Below are 22,759 nucleotides of genomic sequence, written 5' to 3'. Positions count from 1 at the left end.
TTGGCCTCACAATTTAGACACAAAGGAACAAATACACGCATACACACACAAAAAAAAGAAGAAGAAAAAAAAAAAAAAAGGGAAGAAAAAGAAGAAACCGAAAGAGGAGAAAAGAGGGAAGAATGCATTCCAGAGATAAACTTGGTACACTCCAGCAGACTGCCGCTTGCGAACAAAGCCACTGCCCTCCTTGGCAGACAGCTGTCTGCCCAAGTGCCCAAGCGCCCAGGATTTGTTACACGACGCAACTAATTGAACTGATAACAATCGGCTACTAGGAATGGACCTAAATGAGCCTCCGATTGTACTCCAAATCCTCCAAACTGCCAACGCTCCCAAACTGTTATTGCCGCACAATCCACCAAAATTGAAGCCTAGGTTTCGGAAGATTACCCAATTCTCAACGTAAGCGCTCCCTCATAGCTTCTCCGTGCTTGCGACAGTCTACTGATCATTGTCTCTATAATTTGCGGCCTCTTCAATATCCTATCCTCTCTTCGAAGCAATTCCACGATGCTCCCAGCTCCGCCATCTCCACAACAACTCGTAGCGTTTTTCCGTCGATGGTAACCATCAGGGAGGAATTCACCGAGCCATCACTGTTCACGTTGAAGTCATCCGTGGCATGGTCCTTCAGCCACTCATTCATAGAGGGCTATGCGAAGAGATACATCCTCTGCTGATCAAGGGACAGCGATTGTGCGCCTCTATCATCCCAGTGAACCATGGCTGCCTACTTTGTTCTTATAAGAAACTTGAAGTTATTATGGATAACCTGATCAACCTTTTGCCTAAACGACATCCGAGAAGAATGCAAAAGGTACTTGCAAATTCAACACATTGCAAAAAAACTGATGTCGCTCATTTACCATGCCATCCAATGAAAGCTCACTAGCTAACGAATTCTGTGTAGCTTTAGATGTTGATCAACCCTTTCTCTCTTGTTTCCGAAGCATATTACAGTAGTTGTTAACAACGTGCGTTCATGGAGTCCAGGCTCTTCGATAGCGTCGAGAACGAGGATGACGCACCCGAATATCAAGATACATGAGGCTTTTCAGCCACGGCTCGCCATACGATTGCCTTTGCAGGCCACACCTCGGTCAGCCTCACCACGACTCGGAATTCCATGTCCATATTTTAACGGTCCCAGTACAGCTGATACTGCGCGTTGAAGAGATGGTCCCTATCTAGTCTTTTACCACGCCTCAGTTTGCTACTCAGAAAGCACAGGAATTCTGACTCAAGAGAGGACAGCGAACCTGTCCGGCAATGGAGAACAATGCTAATTCTGCCTGAGATCAAACTAGCTCTACTAGAAATGGCAATGCGATATACATCGCTGTACTTGCCGCAATGAGGGATGCGGTCGTCGCTATCCCAGGGACAGCCAGCATGAGAGTTGGCTGGGAGTGGTTCCCTCGTTCTATATCCTTGACAGAGTAACCAAATATCTTCTAGCTCTTGGCATACAATTGCTATCACTGTGCTGATCAAACTGAACCGGTTTAGTGCATTGATTTTGGGGTACTTCAATACCATATCAACATAGGCTATTCTCACCGTTGATGAAACGAGCAAGACTTTTCGTGAAATCAGATGCTGTAGCAGAAGAACCGTGTGGTGAGCAATTTGATTGATTTTCCTTTGATCTCTTACTTTCCATACCATTGTCGAGCTGTAGCCAATCTAATGAGCAACGCAGGGAAACCTCAAGAACATACCACATTGACCCATCGTACCACTGGTACCATTTACGCAGCGAATATTTGCCATGGCTACCTATCGCAATAATATCAGCAGATACTATAACGGAAGCAAACGTTCGCTAGCCACAAGACAGGCGTCTGTCACAGATACAAATAATGGAGGTAATTTGCGCAACGCGAGCGGGATCCATGCCCAGTCAAGGGGTAGAAAGCCAAGCGGATTTTGACCACAACAAAACAGTCATTATGTTCATTTCAAAAACTTACAAAGTCCTTTGCTCCGTTCTTATCAGCCTCCTATGGAGCCCGATGACAAGGGGGAACCACTAGCATCAAGGCCGTGTAGCCAAGCACAGAAGCCGTCTATCACCGCCCGGCAGCTACAGAAGAGCGACACACCTGCCGTCACAAGCTCAGACCAGAGCTCATCATGGGAGCCGAAAATCCAATACATCGACCCGATCACCACTCACTCCAAAGCTCTAATTTTCACCCAAACGCGCTGAAAACGAGGTCCCACCTGCCAAGAAACATGGTCAGCTGCAAAATATCAATATGTTATCATCACTAGCTCTCGTCCCCATGTTTGATGGAGCCAATTATTCCTCGAACGAAGGATTCCTACTCCAGAATAGCGGCCAACAGCTGCAGCAAACCTCGCTTGCGATTATCAAGCAGTCATAGTCACCCCCTACTGAACGGAAGTTCAAGCGCCTCTCAAGAAAGTTACTCAGATGGGTGGCGCCCCAAAGAACGTAGTCGACAAACTCTAGCGCCATGATCGTATACCCTCATCTATGCTGTATTGAACTTCGGTCTGGTTGATTGCACACTGAACAGTCTTGAGTAGTCGAGAGGCAGTGAGTCGGATACTTCTCAATGTCGTGCTTTATGCCGTCGAAATTGGCACAAAATTAGGAAAGGGGGTCAAAGAGCCGTAAATCTTGTGCTTGGCGTCAGGGGTACTTTGTTAGGCAGATCACGATGCTGCAAATAAGGACACAAAGATTAAGTGGCGGTAAATCTTGCGTACATGTATTGTGCCTGTGAAGACCGACTTAGCTGAGACCGCCAGTCTGCTCTGGAGTAGCTCGATAACATATTATTGTGTTGATCATATAAGCCTGAGATTTCGCCAACTGTATATTGGGGATACGAAACACCTGACTAGAGGGTTCCCTGTTAGCAAAGCACAGATATGATCAACAGCATAGATTAGTTGAATTTGTAGTGAAGGGCGGGCTACACATCTATTTGAAGCTCCAAAATAGTCATTCCCTCTCGGTAAGGCCGTAGGGTGAATACAGGTATGTAGCCTGAACAACGGGCACACTCGTTGGAATGGTTGGGGAAAATTGGAATCATTTGCGCACAGAACAGATCCGTTCAGTAGTATTGGAAAACTCCTGTAGAAGACATGTATAGAGGATGAGAAGTCAGTGAGCGCGTCCCAAAATTGGCAAGGCAAGGCGACAAGCAAGCAATTGCCGCCGCCAACCAGCGTGTATATATGATGATATGTCAAAACTGCGGTATGAAGAAGGCAAATGTGTTAAAAAGAGAACCCTTTTAACAGAAGGCATTGTTGAAGACTTTCGAGAAAGAAGCGGTTAACCGCAGCAGCGCAGCAGCGAGGTATATTAAAGATGTCTTGCATTCTGAAATTAAATATCCAAAGCGTGCGGCTAGGAAAGATTGGTCAGATTGGGGACACGACTGGGGCATTGAATGGTACGCATGACAGCTGGTTGAAGAGGGGTTGCCAATCGATATTGCGATGGGAGTCATTGGGCCTGCAGTTTGCCAGTCACCATAGCATCTACAGTGTGGCAATGTCTGCTTCCGCTACACGTAGCTTGTACCTAGTAGTTAACTTCTAGAAACGACGTCGTCAACTAACTACTAAGGTTCCTGGGAGATAGTTATCCAGTGAATCAAGTCTTCTCTTCTATTTTCACGTCTTAGTTGGCAGCAGTTATACAAGGTCCCTGGTAACAACAGCCTAAAGAGAATACAAGGCAGTGAATTGGCAATTGTTTGGTGATACAATGAGGTAATTGAGAATTGGCGAATGTAGCACAGTGTAAAAATTTTACGCCCACAAAGATCCATGTATTTCTTAGTTTCCTCTCCATCTTTGTGTCTCTGCTGGACCACAAACTTCCACCTAAGGTCGCGACGCCCTTTGTTTCTCGTAAGCTCAACCCTTTTGACGAATCTCCAAAGACGCTTGGAAGGTGATGGCTGACTTTACATATACCCGTCCTCTCAAATGATTAGACAGGGATCGACTGCTATCCTTCAACATCAATAGCATGAACAATTTTTCACCGCCGAGCCGTTTGTTGTGACCGTGCGCCTTGGGAAACGGCGACTTCGATTCATAAACTCCCAACTTTTCGTCTGCAGCATCATATCTGTAGCCCGCACTCTCTACAGGAGATTGGGAAGCAGTGAATTTCTCGATTATGAACGCCTAGTGTCGGCATCAAATATGGCTATGTTGGGCTGTCCCAAATGGAAGTTGAATCGAAAAGCCCTGGTAAGGAGCGCTATCAACAGGACGAGGTAGAGTACTTTATTCGGGCTTTTTGACTCAGCTTCCATTTGGGGCAGCACAACGTGGTGATATGTGCCAAGAACCTCAAAAAAAGTCTTCACTTAGGCTTCTCGATTCAACTTCCATTAAAAGACGATAACCATGGTGCTGTGTTTATCATGGGCTAACGTAAGCGACACGTCATTTGACCAGTTGCTCTCAAGAGCTACAAGCTATGAAAGGCCTTGAGTAACACTTTCGGTGTAATGGCAGACAGTCACCACGTTTTATCCAACACATACAAGATACCGGCTGGCAGTAAAGAGATAAGAGATGCCATTTGACGATACTAGCTGTCTAAATAATAGATGGCCACGACGGCAGACTGATTGCTGGAATTAGGACGCTGATTGACGAAATGGAGAAGCTAAATTTCTCATATATGGCTTCTACGCACGAACACTCAAAGGAAGTGTTGGTCAAAAGACCTATTGGTGTCCCCGCCAAACCCAATGTTGATGGTGATCAAGTCAACGCCTTCCTCCAAGACATTTTGACTGATGATCACGCACATTTCTATAACTATGTGAGCAACAGGCCTCTTGAATTTGGTGGCGTTGCTGCTATAAGTATTCCAAGTTACTTGAAAGCAGCCCAGAGATGGCTGTTAATGTCAGCAGGCTAATTATGGGATATATGACACTGATCGACATTGCCGAGCAGAGAAATTTCTCTATTATCGTTGCTACGTCTTCCAGCGCTCTTGAGAAGCACTGGTCGCAAGAGCTATCAGGACCATTCGCATACCCTTATAGAGACGTACACTCTTGGTCTATTCAACAATACGAGGAGCAACTCCCCCGGTCCCCGGTGCGAAGACTCGAGACATTGCAGAAATGAAACCTCGCGCCTATTCCACCAATGTCAAGGAAACCTCTCTGGGCAACAAATTCTACGCGGTGGTGCCTCTTGGTCAAGGCTTCCTCCATCAATTCCGAAACGCATAGCAGAAACTAGTCAAAGAAGAGTTTCTATAGCGACTATGATCAGGTTCCAGTAAGCTGGGCTGTCAAGATTATGGACAATCCCCGATGGCGTGACGCTATGGCCCACCATCAGATGGGCGAAGACGACCTCATTCTCCGCGTTCGCGAGCCGCCGCAGGGTCAACTTCATCATCGTCCTGACTTCAATGTTCATATTTTCAGCAACCTTAGAGCTGCTAACATTGCCTTCGACGAGGATGAGAACATTTGGAACTCTATTTCTCTGGAGTTTGACCTCCGCGTTAAGGAGTGCAAGACAACATCGACGCCGGTTATATGTTTCATCCTCGCACTACGCGAAATCTTGCTCTAGCCTCTCCGTCGCCAATAGCCCAAGATGCCAAGTTCAAGATGGCTCCTCATCGGGTCCTGTTGCGAGGCAATGGCTTCTACGATGTTCTTGTGCGCGGTATTGATGATGGGCTATATGGGGTCGAAGACCTTGCCGATGACTTTCAGAACATTCGTCTAGGTGACAGTCGGGCTACACGCCGCCGCCTCCCAGTTGTGAATCTCGACCTTGATCACGATCATCTCACCGATCTACTTCAAGATGTTTTGCCTGAAGATCGCTCACGATTCTATAACTACATGAGCAAGAGACTCATTGGATTGGAATGCATTTCTGCTGTAAGCCTTCTTTCGAACCACTACTCAATTAGCTGTTTTCTAACTTCTCATTTGTTCTAGGATCCTAGATTCATAAAGACGACCGCGATATCCGTTGCCACCGTTGGCATGGCCGCAACTCTGGGCAAGATAAAGATGGACTATATGAGGTCGAAGAGCTTGTAGATGGCCTTGAGAGCGCGTGTCTATTCCTCAACAAGGAGGCTACACGCAGCCTCCACGTGGTGGATCTCCTCAAAGTTGATCACGATTATCTCACTGCCCTACTTCAGGATGCTTTACCCGATGATCACACGCACGTCTATAACTATATGAGCAAGAGACCTCTTGGCTTAGGTTGCATTGTGCTGTAAGCCTTCCATGCTCCTCAAATCACCCCTGAGATGGCCGTTTTCTAATCTTTTGGTTACCTAGGGCTATGAATACGGATCATTGGCATGGCCGCAACTCTGGGCAGCATATGCCATCTCAACTTGGCAAGACTCCATTGACGCATTTACCGAACAATTAATTCATAAATGGGAGTGGCTGAGTGCCCATGATAATAGACAGGAGAGAAGAGTAACAACATGTGCAGATGGTGGGCTTCAGACTCCCGTAGCTATATGCACGGCATAACCACGACTCTGGAAGCTCCCTTGCCTTGCTCTCGAGCACGGAGTGAGCATCCTCGAGAGCCTCCACACCGGCATCACTGGCTTTATTGGCCAGTGGAATGCCGACTCGACTGGGCTGGTGACGCTGCTTATTGTCCTCGTCACGTACCGTATCGCCTCGTCGCGCGAGCCCGACGTGCACCCTCTGCTGCTTGCTAGACAGGCCGGCGCTTCTGCCGTGCGCAACGAGAGCGAGAGCACCGCCTACAGATGCCCGGCTGCTCCCCACAGCAGGCCGTTGAACAGCGGACTTGACGTCAAGGATCCTGGTGCTTCTCGATGGTCAAGGGGACGAGATGGAGATATTCGAAACAGGGGTTAGAGATGAATATGAATGACAGCATACTGTGAGGTTGAGAGTTGGAAATTCACGTTTGAACAAATGTTGCAGTGGCTACTTGCAAGAGTGGCCAAATCAATGCTGAGCGAGAGGAAGAATGGGGAAAATGTTTATGGAAGCTGTCATAAGTTAGCAGAATAACCATCAAGGATGACATGAGGAATAGGAGAAGAATCTCAACAACTACATACGTTTTAGATAAAGAGGAATGATGGAAAAGCGGATATCTCTGAGCTGCCGATTACTGATGCCCACACAGCTCCCTCTTACGTTCGAATGAACGAGAATACATATAGACACTGATTTAGAAGCCCCATTTTTCCAAACCTCGCTTTGAGAGTATATTCTCTCTTATCACTATCCAATTGACTGGGAATGACCTGAGAGAAGGCGTGATAGTGGAAACAGTTGGAAGGACAAGACCAACGTATTATACACATTAACTTTGGATGGGTAAAATGGATGTCGGAGAGGGCGAATAAGAGTAGCAATTTAGATACATGTAGGTTATTGGGCGGAGTCACAGAGTTAGAACAGGCGATACAATAACTCGTAGGCTGGAGCGATTATGGGCGAGCGTGATGCAGAGGATCATTACAACTGCGAGTGGCAAATGGAGCACTTAGTACGGCCCAAGATACCGGTATGCCAGAGAGCTGTCTTTGACTCTTGTTGGGGTGGTATGGATTTGGATCTCCGGAATTGCATTGTTGCTTGCGTGAACTGGCGAGAAAAGGGAGTCGCATGTGGCTCATTTTTCTAAGTAGAATTATGCGAAGTTAGTCCCGACAGTACCAAATTGCCAATCAATGAGCGCATGGGAATGTGATGGAGTATTGACAAGAAGATTACTTTTGGTTCGGGAGTGCATATCAAGGCGCATGGCGGTCATGAACGTCCATTTTGTGGCACAGGTAAGATATTCCGCCGATGAAGTCCGAAATGACCGAAATTCGCGTGCGATCGGCAAGGTCGCCGCTCGTGATACGATTGAGAAGCAAACGAGCTTCGTGCCGCCAGAAGCGCTGAAGCAACGTCAAGCCGACGTACCAGAGCGAAGATCCCCCCGGAATCCGATTTCTCGCGCAAATAGCATCCTTCAGCGTGTTTTAGAGCCAAGTATCTGTATCTATGTACGCAAATCTTGCGGCTGCGTGCGTGGGATCTTGCTCTCAAACTGTGCTGTAGCAAGCCTCTCTCACGGGATCTAGCTCTTCAAAACTCTGCTGTGACAACTCAGATATGTGTGCAGTCTATTTCGAAGAGTCTCGGTTTGAGGTTGAAACTCCTGAATTTCTGATGTTTTGGTTTCCAAGGCTGCAATCATGTGGGCTCTTCAGCGAGCTGCTGGTTTCGCTGTTTCTCGATGGCGAGTTGATCTTTGACCTGATAAAGCTACTCAATCGCCTGCGTAGCAGTGATGGCCGACTTGTTTCGAGTAGAACCAGGGATTCCAAGTGGAGTGTTGGCTCTCCTACCTCTTAGATTCTTCCAAGTAAATGCTTCCAAGTAAATGCGCACGCACCCTTCAGCGCGTTTGCATGGGTACGTCCACGCATTCTCCCGATATATTTGGGGAATGGGTGCTGTCTACATGTACCTTGACTCGTACCTCTTCTATATTCAGAATTTTTATAAATGTAATACTAGTTGCTGAAAAGGCGAGAAAACGGGAAGAACAAAACGTACGAATTATCCACGAAGCCGATTTCTGTTCCTGATAAGGGGCAAGACCGGCTCCCAAGAGATGCTAGGTAGGCGGCACACAATTAATTCAATTTAGGTGCCCGCTAATAAGGCATTGACGCTCGATATAGCACACAGGCTAGACCTGTACGCATCCATGTTTTTACGCATTTGGCTTCAAAAGACCGCTTCCAGGTTCAAGAGGGCGATTGGATTTGCAAAAGGCGTGTTCCAAACGCCTACAAAATTGGTCAAGTTGATATTGTATGTATCCTTCCTCTCTTGAATGATCATGATACGATTCGCAAAATGTTGCCTGCGCAGTCTACAATGGATATTGACTTCATAGTACGAGCGACACATGCTCCGAATTTATAAAAAGATGAGTATGTGTGGTGAAAATTATTCACAATAGTATCCATGTTCAACAAGGCTTCGCCATCTGCGAAACAAGGTGGTCGACCGTCCGTCAGGAAGGCACCCAGTTCCACCACGGAACCAGATCACTCAATCATTCGGTCGCATTGATTCGTTTCTTTTTATCTCTCCAAACGTTGCCCCGACTCAAAGAAGCAGATGGGGGGCAATGGACCGTGCGTGTGGGTTGACATGGTGAAAGAATTCACCCAACCACTGTCTGTCTAAAATTTGGCAAGAATGCGCAAACATGAAACTGAGGATAAGATAATGAATAACGGGAGCCAAAAATTACCGCACTTTCTCATTGATGATCTGATAAATTGCGTAGCCGGAATCAGAGAGACGAAACCCGCTGCTTCCAGATCTATCTGACTGCCTCGAGACTACGCATTAGGCTGAGGGGCGGGACTGGAAGGTCATAGCTGTGAACTAAAAGATAGTTATTTGTAGCACGCTTCATATTGAGCACGAATTATCCATTTTCACTGACTTTGTCTTCGCTGTTGGGCAGAAATTTACAGCCTGGAAATGGTGCGGCCAGGAACTCTGCAAGTTGATCAAACTGCATCCCAACAAATCGTCGCTTGGCTCGGCTGGATTGACTGATAATATAAATGTTCGTGGAGATACAAACCGGTTACGATCAATGCAGCGAATCCGCAGAACGACTGCTTTCTAGCAAATTGACTACAGTATCTCGTGCACCAAACAGCGAGAGGAGTACAGAGAGGTGAGGATAAAGGAGTTCTAAGGGAAAGGCGCGTGATTACGGAGAGTATATAATGCGATGAGACAGGAAGTTGTGGCCGCTGATTCTGCTGATAAATCACGCGCGCTTAACAAGAACATACGATATTCTAACCAGGGCACGAACCGTATGTATCGATACTGCTTAGAGGTGGTAGAATCGAAACGACTTTCACGAAGAGACATGAAATGGCTAAAAGTTCTCGTGGACGCTCCAAGAACATTGCCTGGCGCCAACTGTTCATATTAACACAATCTATCATGCCGCTTATTCTTTTCAGCACCGCGGAATTATACACCCGCTTTCCCAAGTTTGTTGTTGAAATGTTTGCAGCCGAAATGGCACTCTAGATTAATCGATGAACTAGTGACTGGCTGCTAACGCAGTATATGTAGAGAGCTTGGTGCTGCTATTAAAAAGAAGACGAGCGAGCCTTTCACATAGAGAGAGGGGTAGGGGTGATATGCGGTCGCGGAGTGATGGCAGGTTGGAGTTTCGCCATTCGGGCTCAGTGCGATTTGACTGTGCACTTAGGCAACCAATCGAGATCATGGTAGTAGGACTTTTCGGTTGATTGGCTTAAGGCAGCGATGGTCGGATAAAGCTGGCGCTCAGGGACATTGATTAATAGAAGGGCTTGAAACATCCGCAAGCCGAAGCTCTAATAGTTCAGAATTAGCATAACCGGCGACTTGTATCTGCGTTGATTGTCAAAGAAAACTGACTTGCGTGATGTAGAGAGCTGGTTGAGTGTTCACAGATGACCACAAACAAGGTCAAAGTATGCAAGTGGTATGAGTGTCGTCAACTCTCTCGGATACGATGCATCATCCTCAAAAATGATTTCTGGGCGAAATAACTTGGCAAAGCTACCAGAGGCTGCGCAAAGGAGTCGTGGCAGCTAAGTCAGCACCAGCAAGAAGATACGGTACATGGCCGTGACCAAGCGGCAAAGAAGCGTCCATTCTTCCCTGTCAAGAACCTCTTCCTTCTCAATTCGGCCAAGGAGCTTCGTGAGGCCAGGATAGCCGCCATGTTTGTGCTTCTCGTAATGATGTCAAGCTGCTCTGTCGAGGTTGGGAGCATGCTCGTCATATTGGTCCAGCCTGGCAGACGGCTGCGCGATATTTATTAGCCAGGCCCTCGAACATAATGAACTCCAACGTTCCGCGATTGAGCTCTTGAGCAAAGTTCCCATACCCAAGATGCGGGCACCAACTGCCGGAACTTTACGTGCCACGCCGGCCATATCAACAATGTCCTCATTCTCCAGGACAAGATGGCGGACAGACGTTGTGGATGGATCATTGGAAACAGCTCCGGAAAAGGAATTGCTGAGGCTGATGATACTGTCATAATGACAATGCTGGTGTTGATAGAAACCACATGTTCGGGGATGTGCCTTCCCTCCCGGCCCGCCGTGTGTTGTGTTCGTTATCGAATATGGACACCACGTGATTGTCCATAACAGTCGCTGTAGTGATTGCCATTTGTGTCTTGTTGCGAGGCGATAGCTGTGGAAGAAGATGACTAGTCTCTCCTCGGCATGATTATCGCATAAATGGAGTGTTTCATCGCCAACATGGCAGCCGTAGTGCCTTCGCCTAGGAACTTTGAGGAGGTATTGGGTTTCAGTCTTGGTCGAGAACCTGTAAGTTTCAAGGCCGTCACGAATATACTGGGGCCTTTTTACAGACGATTCGGTCCGTGGTCCAGAGCCATATAGACAGCCCACACTAGCTTCCCCGTCACAACATCAGCCAGTGCTGTGAAGATCAGATGCTTCTTCTGGTCATTGTGCAAGATACAGATGTGTTCGCTGCCGGTGCAAGAGCTTCCAGTTGGCAGCGTCGTTGGGTTTGCCCTCTTGGCCGCCTCTATCGGCATTGCTAGTTCGGGACAGCATCGGCTTATTCTGTAAGAGATGGATATGTTTGATGTCCGCTCGATTGGCAACCCAGTAAGGTATCTGTATATTTTAACGGTCAGTGCGTTGAGGGGAGATGGGATTTGGAGTGGCAGCATCCTTTCGTTTCCCTATGGAACTGCTCCATCGCCATCGTTGGTTTGTTGGAAACATTTTCTGGAGGTCGCAACCTCATGTGCGACTAGGGAGCTCTTAATGATAGATTTTTGACAAAGAGATGCCTGTTCGGATTCTTTCCAACAGGGGCTGTTCCATTGCCATCCTGCGTGGATGCAAACGCTTCCGAAAGGTCACAATCCCGTCTGTTCATGAACTCTCGGCAACCGAGGCCTGAGTGCCTTCTTAAAGCTCTGACTACCTAGTGCAGCGTCGAATTGGCAACATGCCTGCTTGGACACTCCTTCCACGGCGATATCGCCAACCCTGAATCGAGGCGGAAGCTTTCGAAAGGTAACGGTTCAATGATTGATTTTTCGGCAAAGTGGGATCAGATCGTCTTCTCTTATCGACTTGTTAAGGCGCGAAATCCATGTAGTAGCGCGATGGCAGAAGGAGTTGAGAGATATCGACAAGATATGTTAGGGTCAGTGTCACGACGTCATATTTTGGGGCCTACCAGAAGATCATATAATACAACATACAATGCAGAAGGCCATTTTGGCGTGTGTAGGCAAGATGAAGGCGGCTGCGCGGTTTGATCTAGGGTGGTCGGATGGATCGAGTTTATATGTACGGTTTTAATCTCGGCCGCTATGCGGAGTGACTGTACGGAGATAAACCATGAGGTAAGTATGCATATGTACCTAGTAGTTTGATCAGGTCTTCAGAAGTTGATGGATGCCCCCTTTTTGATCGCGGTCAGCTAGGTTGATCAGGGAAGTACCTACCAAGTTATGTTGATGAGGGCAGTACCATTTTTCAATGGCTCCTACTCTCTTGAACTCGGATTCCCCTGCGACGTCCAATGTTGACGTACGGGGGATATTGGTTGCTGAGTTCTTCCTTCTTCTCCGTCAGTTCATCGTGCGCGCTCCAAGGATAATTGAATGGGGTTTTTCCCGGGCGCTTGGCTTAGGGCCGGCTATGACGGTTTGATATGGATTGAGGTGATTATCTGCTGGGGAAGAAGTACGCATAGCAGTGGATGTTACGGACGTCAAACGCGTATTAGCGATTCTATGCCGAGTTAGCTACCTGTAGGTACGGGCAACTGGTTGAAAGAAGATGATGACTGACTCAGCAAGCACCACCAGCTGGCGCAGCTGCATACATGCGCTGCATTCCAGCTGTAAGCTAATTGAAATGCTTTTTTTTTTCTCTCTTTATTTATTTCCTTATTTATTTGTTTCTTTTTTAACACGTGTGAGCCATTTCTCATTGTTACTTCAATATCCCACCTTCCAGGCTAGTGGTCGTACAGCAACATACCCGAAACTGTCACCATACCCGCGGGCGACGGTAGGGGAAAAGTCAAGTACCTCCCAGCGCGTAGGTCACACTCAGCGTGTCTGTCATGATTGGAATCCTGGCTGTCGCCTTGATTGCATGGCACCTGAAGGTGAAGGCCTAGTTCCGCAACAAGAAACGTATCAGTCGTCCCATTATCAGTTCAAACTTCCTGGTCATCTGCTTCGGTAGGCGTGCTGCGTTGGAATATTTTAACGTTATTTACGCTCACTAACCCCTGGCGTTCTGATAGATGTTCCCGACACCCTTTCTCAAAGTCCCCTGGCGAATCTACAAACGTTTCCTACGATACCTGCTATGAGGATTGTGTCGGCATAATCCTCATAAATCTGACAATAATGCCACCCCATGTTCGACAACTACGCGTCTGCTGAGCAAGATTTCGACGCCTTATGTGGCGGACATGGGAGGAAGCATTGGCTGAGTCGAGCCGTATAGCTGCCACAACTTGATGGCCATGACGATAGCCCATGCGGCGATATCGAAGAGAAAGAAATGCTGTCTGCGGAGGAATTTCATGAACCGTTGGCTATGCTTGCCTTGCATTGCGGTCATATGTTACATTGGCCTCTCTCAAGATCTCTCTCAGAACCAAGAAGGAGATGGATGGCGAGGTGGAACGAGCTGGCAATGTCGGAGGATGGGCGAAGGATGGTGCGAAGTGGAGCGGAAGCTTCGAGACAACATCCTCTCTCCCAGAGCCTCGCAATGAGGGTCGGTGTCGATAGAGTCGTCAGATCAGTCGCTGGGGTCGAGAGAGGCTGCGATATGTCTGCAGTCGTGCCGGTGAGGCAGAAGGCCATACAATGGATATCTGGAATGAGTATTTAAATGACTAGACTTTCAGAACCGTGGAGCCGATATAGAGAGCAGTAGCAGTCATCTAATGCTGTCAGGCTACTTTGAAGGATTTAAGTGCCCTGTTGATATTTCAGCAAAGCCACCTAGATTCCTGCACAATGAATGGATTCAACTTATCTTGTACGTCAATAATTGTGTTTATGTGATGCCCTTGCCCATTATTCATCTAAGTACTATCAGGGGAGTCCATCCACCGCTCCCGGCCGGCGTCCCCGAATCTCAGGCAACTATTGTATTGGATTTTTTTTTCCCCTTGGAATGTAGTTTTCTCGTGGTGTGCCCATTTCTATCAATCTCAAAATAATTGTCTAGACAGGTAGTGACTTCTTCCTCATCATTGGATTTTTCATATTGTTTACTAGCAAGCCAAAATGCGTTGCCTCTTGATCGCTCCAATCTTTGAGCTGGTCAAAACAATGCCCAAATATGACAGATGTTGCCTATCTTTTCATTAGAGCGCATTTCAATCAATTTATTTATTTATTTATTTTGTAAAAGGAGTGTCCATTCAGGGCGTCCAGTCTACACGCCTGGTCTATTTATATCTAGTGGAAGCAAACAACCAATCCAGTTTGAAGCTAGTGATGGTGTTGCCTTCCAACATATCATCATCTAGTAATCTGAATCATACCTCTCGGCCGAAGAAGTTGATCAGGATTCAGGAGTCTGAAATAGCCAAGAAGATAAGCGTGAAGGGAAAGTGTCACAACCGACTGTAAACGAGATGCTCCTCACAGGCGGTCTTGTACCAAGGAAAACGTACTTAGATACTAGACACCACCACTCCTTATGGAGCAACATCTTATAGTCACTTGGAATTTGAAGGCGATGGAGTTGTACTCCGTATGTTTGCAGTCAATCACTGTTAATAACTACCTAAGCACCTCACGATCTAAATAGCTCTGCCAAAACCCACAGATTTCCCCCCCGCCCCTTACCACGCAGCAACAAACCTTTCCTGGTCCAAGGGGGCCGCGTACTCCTTGCCCTTTGAAGACGGAGCAGCTGGTTTCGACGGTGTGTCGGGCTTCGATGGCTCTTTGAAAGGCCTCGACGGGCCCGCCTTGGACTTGGGCTTGGGCCGCGGGGGCAGCGTGACGACGCGCCCGGTTGTTCTCCATTGACGAAGAACCCGGTGCAACATTCCCTCTTTCGCCGTGTGGGCGACACCACCAGACACCACAACAAAGTTCTTGCCGCCTCGGCCACCTCGGCCACCTCTGGCATCACCCCGGCCACCCCGGCCACCCCTAGCACCACCCCGGCCTCTGGTTGGCTGCGGCTGCGGCGGCTGCGGTCGTCCCACGACGTTGATGTCGCCGAACACAAGGAGGCCGCTCTTCTGCCGACTGAGCATCACGTTGAGCCGATGCTGGTCGGTGGTAAAGCCAGGGCCGACCTCCTCGGTTGTTCCCATGATGACCACCACTATAATCAGTTTAGTTAGTGATCTGTATCCAACAAAGTTCGAAAAGTGATGTAGGTACTTACTTATGTCGGCCTCGCGGCCTTGGAAGGAGTCGACGGTGGCAGCTGGAGGCATGGTAGAGAGAGCCTCGTGCTCGGGCCTCGTCCGACGGCGGTTGATCAGCTCGACATTGGCCGCGTACGGCGTGATGATGGCGATGTCGGCGGCTTTGATGCCCGACTTTTTGACCATGTCGGTCAGGAAGTCGAGGGCGTTGGCGACTTGGTCCGGATTTCTCTTCGAATGGGTGACCTCATCGACGATGCACTCCGTGCCCTCGCAGTGCACAAAGACCTCGCTCAGGGTCCCAGCAGCAGGAGCAGTCAACTTGGGAAATCTGTCCTTTAGGTACTTCTCCAAGTTGACGCCAGGACCGTGATTGACAAGGGCACCTTGTGTGCCGTAGCTGAAGGGCACGTCGTTGTACACCTCACGATGGCAGGTGTCGAAGAGGCCTTTGGCCATGCGTAGCTGGGTCCGGAGGCGGAATATGGGCCATCCGGAAGCTCTGAAGAACTCTAGGGCCGAGATCTTGCCATCTTGGGCCAGGCGATTGCGGTGATGGCCCTCCTCGTCCTTTTCATCGACCGTCATGACGGTCGGAGGCAGCTGCAGATCGTCACCGCCCATGAGACAAGGCAGCAGAGTGTTGCCCCATACACGGTATAGGTCGGGGCGGTTAATGTTACCCGCCTCATCGACCGCAATGCCCTTGGCTCTCTCTTGCTTCCATTCGCTGAAGACTGGCTTGCATGACTGTGACGGGGTCGTGCAGAGGATCTCAGCCTTGTTGACAAGGCCAGCCAACAACACCTTGATCTTGTCCGCCTCGAGGATGTTCCGCTCGTACTCTTGCCAGCTGATGGCCCCAGTAGCTACGTCGCGCAGGCCCTTATATTCATCGGCCTTGTCGAGGTATGCCTGGAGACCGAAGATAACCGCGGGGTCATCTTCATGCATTGGGCTGACAATCTGGCTGTCACGGAATCGCAGCGCCTTGAGGAGCCAATAAGAAGGGGACAGATGCAGCTTCCAATGGGCGTCGGGCTTCCACTTCCGGCTGGCCGCTGCCCTCTCGCCAATTCGAGGATCGCGCAAGGTATTGATAAATGCGCAGTACTCCTCTCCGGTATTGTAGCCCCGGATGACAAGAGTTCGGCAGGCTCGCGTGCTGTCGTCGGGTAGCTTGCCCTTGTTGCGACGACTAGTCACGGTCTGCGAGATGCGGTCGAGCCGCTCGGCAAAGTTGTCAGTGGCGACGTGAGTAGGAGCCGTGCCGTAGATTTGGCCGAGGGTTGCCGCCATAGCCAGGGTGCCAATCGCCAACGCTGTCGTCTTGCCGAAGCCAGGTCCCTATATTTAACGCCATGTTAGCACAATTGTCTCTTTGGAACTCTCTATGATAAACAAGCACTTACCGCTGTGATGCAGCCAAGTCCGAGAGGTCGTTCACTCAAGTACTTGACAAAGCGTTCTCGGTCCGCCGGGAGAGCCTCTTCGATCAGGGCCTTGAGATGTTCCTGAGGCATATCCATGAGATCGATCACTGGGAGACGCTTGGGAAGCAGGAGACTACCCTTGTCGGCGATGTCCATGTCAATCTCTGCGTTGGCCAAGCTCTGGGCAAGTTGGTCGATCTCATCCGGGGATCGCACGAGGACATCATAGAAGCCAGTGCCTCGCAGAAGGGCTCGATGAAGGGCCATCTTGAACTTGATGTCCTCGGGGATTGGTATCCGTTGGCTGGCCTCTTCCGTTTTGGCCTTGGGCATGCCGCATCCGACGGGATTGGTAGGCCTGGCATCCGGATGGAAGGCCCACACTGCATTGACCTTGATCTTGTAATCCCCGATCTGGTCCGGGAATTCCAAGGAAACGCAATTCTACTGCTCCTTGTCATTCTGCAGCGCCAGGTTGGCCTTTCTCCGATCGCCAAAGACTTTCACCGGGATATCATCGCGCAGCAGGTCCTCTTCGCGGGGCCTTCGAACATATAGAACGAGGTCATTGATATCAGATGGGTGTCTCTCGAGAACCTCTATGCCCCGTGAAGCTTCTTGGATGCGTGCGTCCCATCCAACGGCAACGTCGTCCTCTTCGTTGTCCCAGACGTTGAGCTTTAGCAACCCACCTTTGGTCAGGCGGCGCCATGTCTCCTCGTACTTCTCCAAGAAGGCCTTGCCAAGTGGCACAATGACGTAGAAGAATTTGCAATCCTCTACCTTGCCATCGTGGGTTGGGATGAAGTAGGCCCGGAGCGGAGTTTCGGCAATCTCGAGCGCAGTTTTATAAACCCACATGATATCCTGCACTTGGGATTGCGAGAGCGCAGCGAGATGCTCGTTATCGTTGTCAAACGACAGGGCGCGAGTAAATTGGCTGCCCTTGGTCGCGGGGAGAATCTCGTCGTACCGACCCATGTCCCAGAAGTGCACTTCGCCATATGGATACCTGAATGGATCGGGCATCTGCTGAACCCAAAACTTCTCAAGGACCTGGCTTGGAGCAGCGACAACGAACTGGAAGGTATCTTGTTGAAGGATCTCGACCAGCATTTTACCGTATATCGCACCATCGTGGTTGACGAACCCGTCGCTTGGATGTCCACGATTGGCAAAAGGCATGCCGAATCCTTTGATCGTAGGACGCTCTTTCAGGTGAACCTCGAGCCATGACAGTTTCTTGTCAGTCGGAGGCAGCATCTTCTCGAGCTCGTCGCTGAGCGTCTCAATGGTGAACGCCGAATCAAGAGAGAAGGAGATCTCGATCTTGTAACGGTCCACGGGGATGCTCTTCAACGTGACGCGATCATCTAGAAACGGGAGACACAATTAGCCCAGCTCTAAGCCAATAACCGAAACTCTATTCACTTACATGTGTGGCAAACACCAAAGCCATCGTCTTCGTTGCTCTCTCCAAACGGAATTTCGATGGTGAAGCCCAACCAAGAAGTTCCTTCAGTCTCCCTGTGGATGTGAATCGCGGTATTAATTTGAGTTTTAATACCGAGACCACTGCCACCGAAAAAGTTTTCCCCAATCACCAGTGCGCACGGCTTCCAGTAATGGGGGGCTCCAGGGTTTGGACCCGCTGCGGTAGATCTTGATTGAGACATGTCGACAAGGGTATATAGCTGTCAGGATGAGACAACTGATAGTCACCAGCTCGTAGTGAGACTGATAATAAATTGGCGCCAGCTCGTAGTGAGACTGGAGGGAAGAGAAGAGATGATCGTCGACGTAGTGGCGAAAAACACCGAATGGCATCAGCTCGTAGTGAGACTGATTATAAAAAGACTCCAGCTCGTAGTGAGACTGGACGGGAGGGGAAGGGAAGATCGTCGACCAAATGGCGAAAAACACCAAATAACATCAGCTCGTAGTGAGACTGATTAAAAAAACGCCAGCTCGTAATGAGACTGGACAGGATGTCGAAAGCAGAAGACGGGCGACGAAAAAAAAACGATCTTGCTCTCCAGGGAGGCAAGATCGGGCGGCAGGGGTAGCGTTGGAGACGAACTATGAAATGTCAGTCATCAACTTCATCTATTTGCATGTCCTTCGGGTTGATACAAGTATCATCGAGAAAAGACTACTCTGAAAAGGGCGGACTTACCGGGCAGAAGACGATAAAGCGATGAAGAAGAAGAAGAGGAAGAAAAGAGAGGAAGAAGAAAAGAGAATGCGAGATATTTCACCGGGGCACGAAGGGCTTCCAGCTGGTGGCTGGCAAGGTGCGTCAGAGCAACAGTGAATCATGCATATGCCGTTCACCTTTTCTTCACATTCTAATTGGTTGAACAACTAGGCATGCCAAATCAACAATGAATCATGCATATGTAGCTCACGGTTCTTTACTCTCTCATTGGCGAAGAAACTAGGCGCGTCAGATCAACAGTGAATCATGCATATATTGTTCACTTCGCCTTCACTCTCCGATAAGTCCAGAAAACAGGCCTTTCGATAATACAATGCGGCCGTTTTGAGTCAGCTTGAGCTTTTTTTTCTTTTTACAAAAAAGAAACCGATCTCGAATTCACAATGCATTACGACTTGGCTACACTCAAGTGGCGCTGCTTTTCATGTGTCAGGTGGGAGAAAATCACTTCATAAATCATCCACTGTACCTGATCATCGTTTCCATGCCTGCATATAGGTTTGTAAATATATAGGAAAAGGCAAAACGTAAAGACTATACGAGCGTGGCGACACACTCTTTGTTGAAAATTCATCTAAGATATCTCCATTATATTCACGTCTTCTTCTTATATGATATAAGTGAATTGTCGTCCGATAAATTGAAACCATGAAAGTTGATTCGCAACCAACCCACCTTTGAAAGAGCCTGATCTTGGATTCCTAGTATCATAGTGTTCAAGGATTCAATAAAATGAACACAATGGTAACTCAAAGATTGACGTTTTATTGCCCTCTACTCTTGAGTACTAAATTTTAAGACATCCATGAGCAATTGAGTTTCCAAGAGATAAAACTACGAGCAGTCACTAGTGTTCCTTTGGAGAGCTTGGACTGGCTGATTTACAAGTGACGGCCCCCGAATAAGGCAGAAAGAGAGGCTGTGGGCCTATCAAAAACAACATCTAGAGCAGATTTTTCAGCGACCCTGCGAATTATGGTTATTATCTCATCAGATATTGACAAGACGTACGTTTTGGCTATGCGCCTGGGCTACCAATCTATCTTGTGGTAATGGTATCGCGCTAACATCTTGATAGGTACGGAGTAGGTAGCTGATGGATGGAGGGCGTCGTTTTAGGTGGGCTAGGTTGAAAGCACTGTATTCTGACATCAAAGCATTTGCCTTGTTGACCAGGGTTGAATTAAGCCGCATTCTGCCAAGACTGAACATTATTTAATTGACAGGCTCATTTCTCACGAGGTATGCTCTGACGCGACTTCGCCGTGCGCTCGACACGCCACGCACCTCTGGAACGCCCGTCACTCCACTACAAGATCCAAGATGTTGTACAAGCCCTTCATGAACATGCTTATCGAAAATAACTTCATCAAAACCCTCGTAGAGAGAGATCATTTCCATATACACGACGATATTTACTGACAGCCACTACATTCTATATTGCTAGGAACCTGGCTTCGGCGTCAATTCGAGACGGACGCTTTTAGAAGGCCGCGTTCTACAAACACTTGGCCGTTTCCATGATCCTGTCCCTGAAAGAGCGCCCTCTCCATGCACGTCCTTCAATATGCAACTTCAAGAGTCATCGATCTGTACCCCCTTTAATTTTCTTCGGTATGCAAACCGCCACTTTTTCCAACATGCATTCGTAGACCCTCCTTCAACCTGGACTCTTGGTAAGCTTATCCCGCGACCCCCATATTATGATATGACATGTTCTAATCTACTTTTGTGACTCAGTGCCTACTTGATTTCTTTTGAAGCGGCATTCCGTAAGATACAACCCGGACCTGCAGCACGCTCTGTATTCGAAGACCACATAGTCAAGGAAACGGCCCAGAGGACGAATGAGAACGATGATCAAAAGGCATCGAGGACAGCAGGCGCAGCTCATTTGAAGGCATTTCTAGCACCCGGCGCGCAAGAGGTAAAGAAAGAACAAGCAAAGCTTGAACCTTTGGAATCGCGAAACAAGGTTGCCGAGGAACGGCATCTGAAGAAGATGTGTGAAAACTCATGGGAGAATATTATGGACTAGGAGCTAGATGTGTACGTCTTTTTGCGATATTGCGACTGAGAACAAATAAGAACGATGATCAGAGAGCATTGAGGGTAGCAAGCACGGCTGATGCGAAGACTTTTCTAGCAACTGGTGTGCATATAGCCAAGAGGAAGTGAGCCGTAAGGCTCATATATATATATCGGGTACATGTGCTTTGGTATAGCTCATGTAGATTGATACATAGGTACCTACTAGTAGAGATACTGCAAACATACAGCTTCTAGTTTAGTAGCATTTATTTTAATACCTTTTCATATAGTCATCGCTGTTTATTTATGTATGTACGAGTAGATGGCGTTAGAGCATATGACTGGATCGTCAGAGGTGTATCCTTGACTTAACCGCAATATTACAGGCGTTGATGGTGATGCATCTCTCAAACTGGGCGCCGAGCCCGACATTGACATGCAGATTTATGTGTGTCGATGCCATTATGTGGACAGTCATCTGCCAACCATGCAACGATGTGCCTTGCTGATCCCTTTATTCGACCCTCTCTGTCGCCCGGTGTCGAAAAGCAGCGGCAGAATTCCAAAGCGAAACACGGGCATGGGTCCAAACAAAATCTTGTACCAAGATTGAAAAAGAGGCCAAGAGAAACGCCTTGGTAGTGTCTGCTGGCATGTGAACGTTATTTTGGAATGACATTCTCATGAGTGCATTCTATGTGCTAATCGTCAGCTGGCTATTCTGTGGTACCTATAACGAGAGATCTATGTGGCCTTAATCGAGATGGAATTATCGCGCGTGTCGTGGCATAGCCTAGCTGGGTGTTCCCTATCAGACAGACCAAAGTTAGCTCGAATGTAATTTCCTTGGACAGGCATGAGTAGAAGGTCACAAACACTCAAAACTAAGTAGAGGACAATTCCTACTTCCTTAAATTTAGGCTGATGCCATCCATAGAGAGTCGTGAATGAATTGATATGGACCCAACAGTGGCAAATACTCTCCCTTCCACCCGCCCCGCCCCCAAATACTTCAAAGAGTAGGTAGTCCAAATATCTCGCGCCTGCCTTGGGTACACGTCCTGATCAGGGTTGTTCGGTCTTTCCTACTAGATACTAGGATAGGCGGAGTAAATACATACCTAGGTACCTTCACGCAGATCCCACTGACGGAACTGAGTCCCGAAGCTCTACGCATCAAGCAGAATCTGCAGACCATGGAATGATCCCCCAACCTTCTAAGCCAACACCCTTGGATTATCTCCCATGGCTCATAGAAGGTCTGGTGCCTCAGTGATGGCCGTGCCCGGCACGGCCATGCGATGTCAGGTGCATATGGTCCGCCGCTTTGCCATAGCTGAGTCCCTCAAGAACCAACTTTGCCGCCAACTAGATTAGGCTCAGTATGGTAAAACAAACAATAGGCCGTTAAGCCTGTACATCTGTTGCTGATTTGTCAGAGGGCCTGCAACCCTATGTATGTATAGACTCTTCGAGAACTCCGTTCGTTGCGAATTCAAGATTATGCATGCTTAAGCCCTTACGTTCTCTTGAATGCGTATCCGTTGCTAATTGTCCTCTTTGTTGGGATCTTG

At 48.3% G+C, this 22,759-nt stretch overlaps 8 protein-coding genes across 8 annotated transcripts; 4 read left to right on the top strand and 4 right to left on the bottom strand.

The window, feature by feature from the left end:
* Positions 1 to 337: 337 nt before the first annotated feature.
* On the bottom strand, positions 338 to 1,457 carry TRIVIDRAFT_185361 (uncharacterized protein; the record flags this gene model as incomplete). Its single annotated transcript, XM_014105539.1, has 5 exons — positions 338 to 699; positions 762 to 820; positions 914 to 921; positions 997 to 1,102; positions 1,159 to 1,457. One exon carries the CDS (start codon positions 647 to 649, stop codon positions 479 to 481), a length of 171 nt encoding a protein of 56 aa, XP_013961014.1.
* On the top strand, positions 1,420 to 2,729 carry TRIVIDRAFT_110895 (uncharacterized protein; the record flags this gene model as incomplete). The annotated part of the gene is made up of 2 exons (XM_014105538.1): positions 1,420 to 1,623; positions 1,706 to 2,729. The coding sequence occupies one exon, from the start codon at positions 2,009 to 2,011 to the stop codon at positions 2,213 to 2,215; it is 207 nt and encodes a 68-aa protein (XP_013961013.1).
* Positions 2,730 to 4,908: 2,179 nt separating this feature from the next.
* TRIVIDRAFT_217406 (uncharacterized protein) lies at positions 4,909 to 5,607 on the top strand (the record flags this gene model as incomplete). Its single annotated transcript, XM_014105537.1, has 2 exons — positions 4,909 to 5,118; positions 5,266 to 5,607. The coding sequence occupies 2 exons, from the start codon at positions 4,909 to 4,911 to the stop codon at positions 5,605 to 5,607; spliced, it is 552 nt and encodes a 183-aa protein (XP_013961012.1).
* A 38-nt stretch (positions 5,608 to 5,645) lies between these two features.
* On the top strand, positions 5,646 to 6,902 carry TRIVIDRAFT_217405 (uncharacterized protein; the record flags this gene model as incomplete). Its single annotated transcript, XM_014105536.1, has 4 exons — positions 5,646 to 5,924; positions 5,993 to 6,268; positions 6,339 to 6,485; positions 6,558 to 6,902. 4 exons carry the CDS (start codon positions 5,646 to 5,648, stop codon positions 6,900 to 6,902), a joined length of 1,047 nt encoding a protein of 348 aa, XP_013961011.1.
* An 8,424-nt stretch (positions 6,903 to 15,326) lies between these two features.
* On the bottom strand, positions 15,327 to 15,962 carry TRIVIDRAFT_130542 (uncharacterized protein; the record flags this gene model as incomplete). The annotated part of the gene is made up of 2 exons (XM_014105535.1): positions 15,327 to 15,457; positions 15,521 to 15,962. Coding segments are annotated over 2 exons (573 nt in total), but the record flags the coding sequence as incomplete, so codon positions are not given.
* A 6-nt stretch (positions 15,963 to 15,968) lies between these two features.
* TRIVIDRAFT_8730 (uncharacterized protein) lies at positions 15,969 to 16,802 on the bottom strand (the record flags this gene model as incomplete). The annotated part of the gene is made up of 2 exons (XM_014105460.1): positions 15,969 to 16,213; positions 16,481 to 16,802. Coding segments are annotated over 2 exons (567 nt in total), but the record flags the coding sequence as incomplete, so codon positions are not given.
* A 578-nt stretch (positions 16,803 to 17,380) lies between these two features.
* Positions 17,381 to 18,612, bottom strand: TRIVIDRAFT_217403 (uncharacterized protein; the record flags this gene model as incomplete). Its single annotated transcript, XM_014105534.1, has 2 exons — positions 17,381 to 18,309; positions 18,372 to 18,612. The coding sequence occupies 2 exons, from the start codon at positions 18,610 to 18,612 to the stop codon at positions 17,381 to 17,383; spliced, it is 1,170 nt and encodes a 389-aa protein (XP_013961009.1).
* Positions 18,613 to 20,477: 1,865 nt separating this feature from the next.
* Positions 20,478 to 21,192, top strand: TRIVIDRAFT_217402 (uncharacterized protein; the record flags this gene model as incomplete). The annotated part of the gene is made up of 3 exons (XM_014105533.1): positions 20,478 to 20,534; positions 20,602 to 20,830; positions 20,918 to 21,192. The coding sequence occupies 3 exons, from the start codon at positions 20,478 to 20,480 to the stop codon at positions 21,190 to 21,192; spliced, it is 561 nt and encodes a 186-aa protein (XP_013961008.1).
* Positions 21,193 to 22,759: the final 1,567 nt, after the last annotated feature.

This window comes from Trichoderma virens (assembly GCF_000170995.1).
Source record: "Trichoderma virens Gv29-8 chromosome Unknown TRIVIscaffold_1, whole genome shotgun sequence".
In the NCBI taxonomy this organism is placed as follows: domain Eukaryota; kingdom Fungi; phylum Ascomycota; class Sordariomycetes; order Hypocreales; family Hypocreaceae; genus Trichoderma; species Trichoderma virens.
The sequence above is the reverse complement of the archived record's forward strand: the minus strand, read 5'-3'. Positions and strand labels throughout refer to the sequence as shown.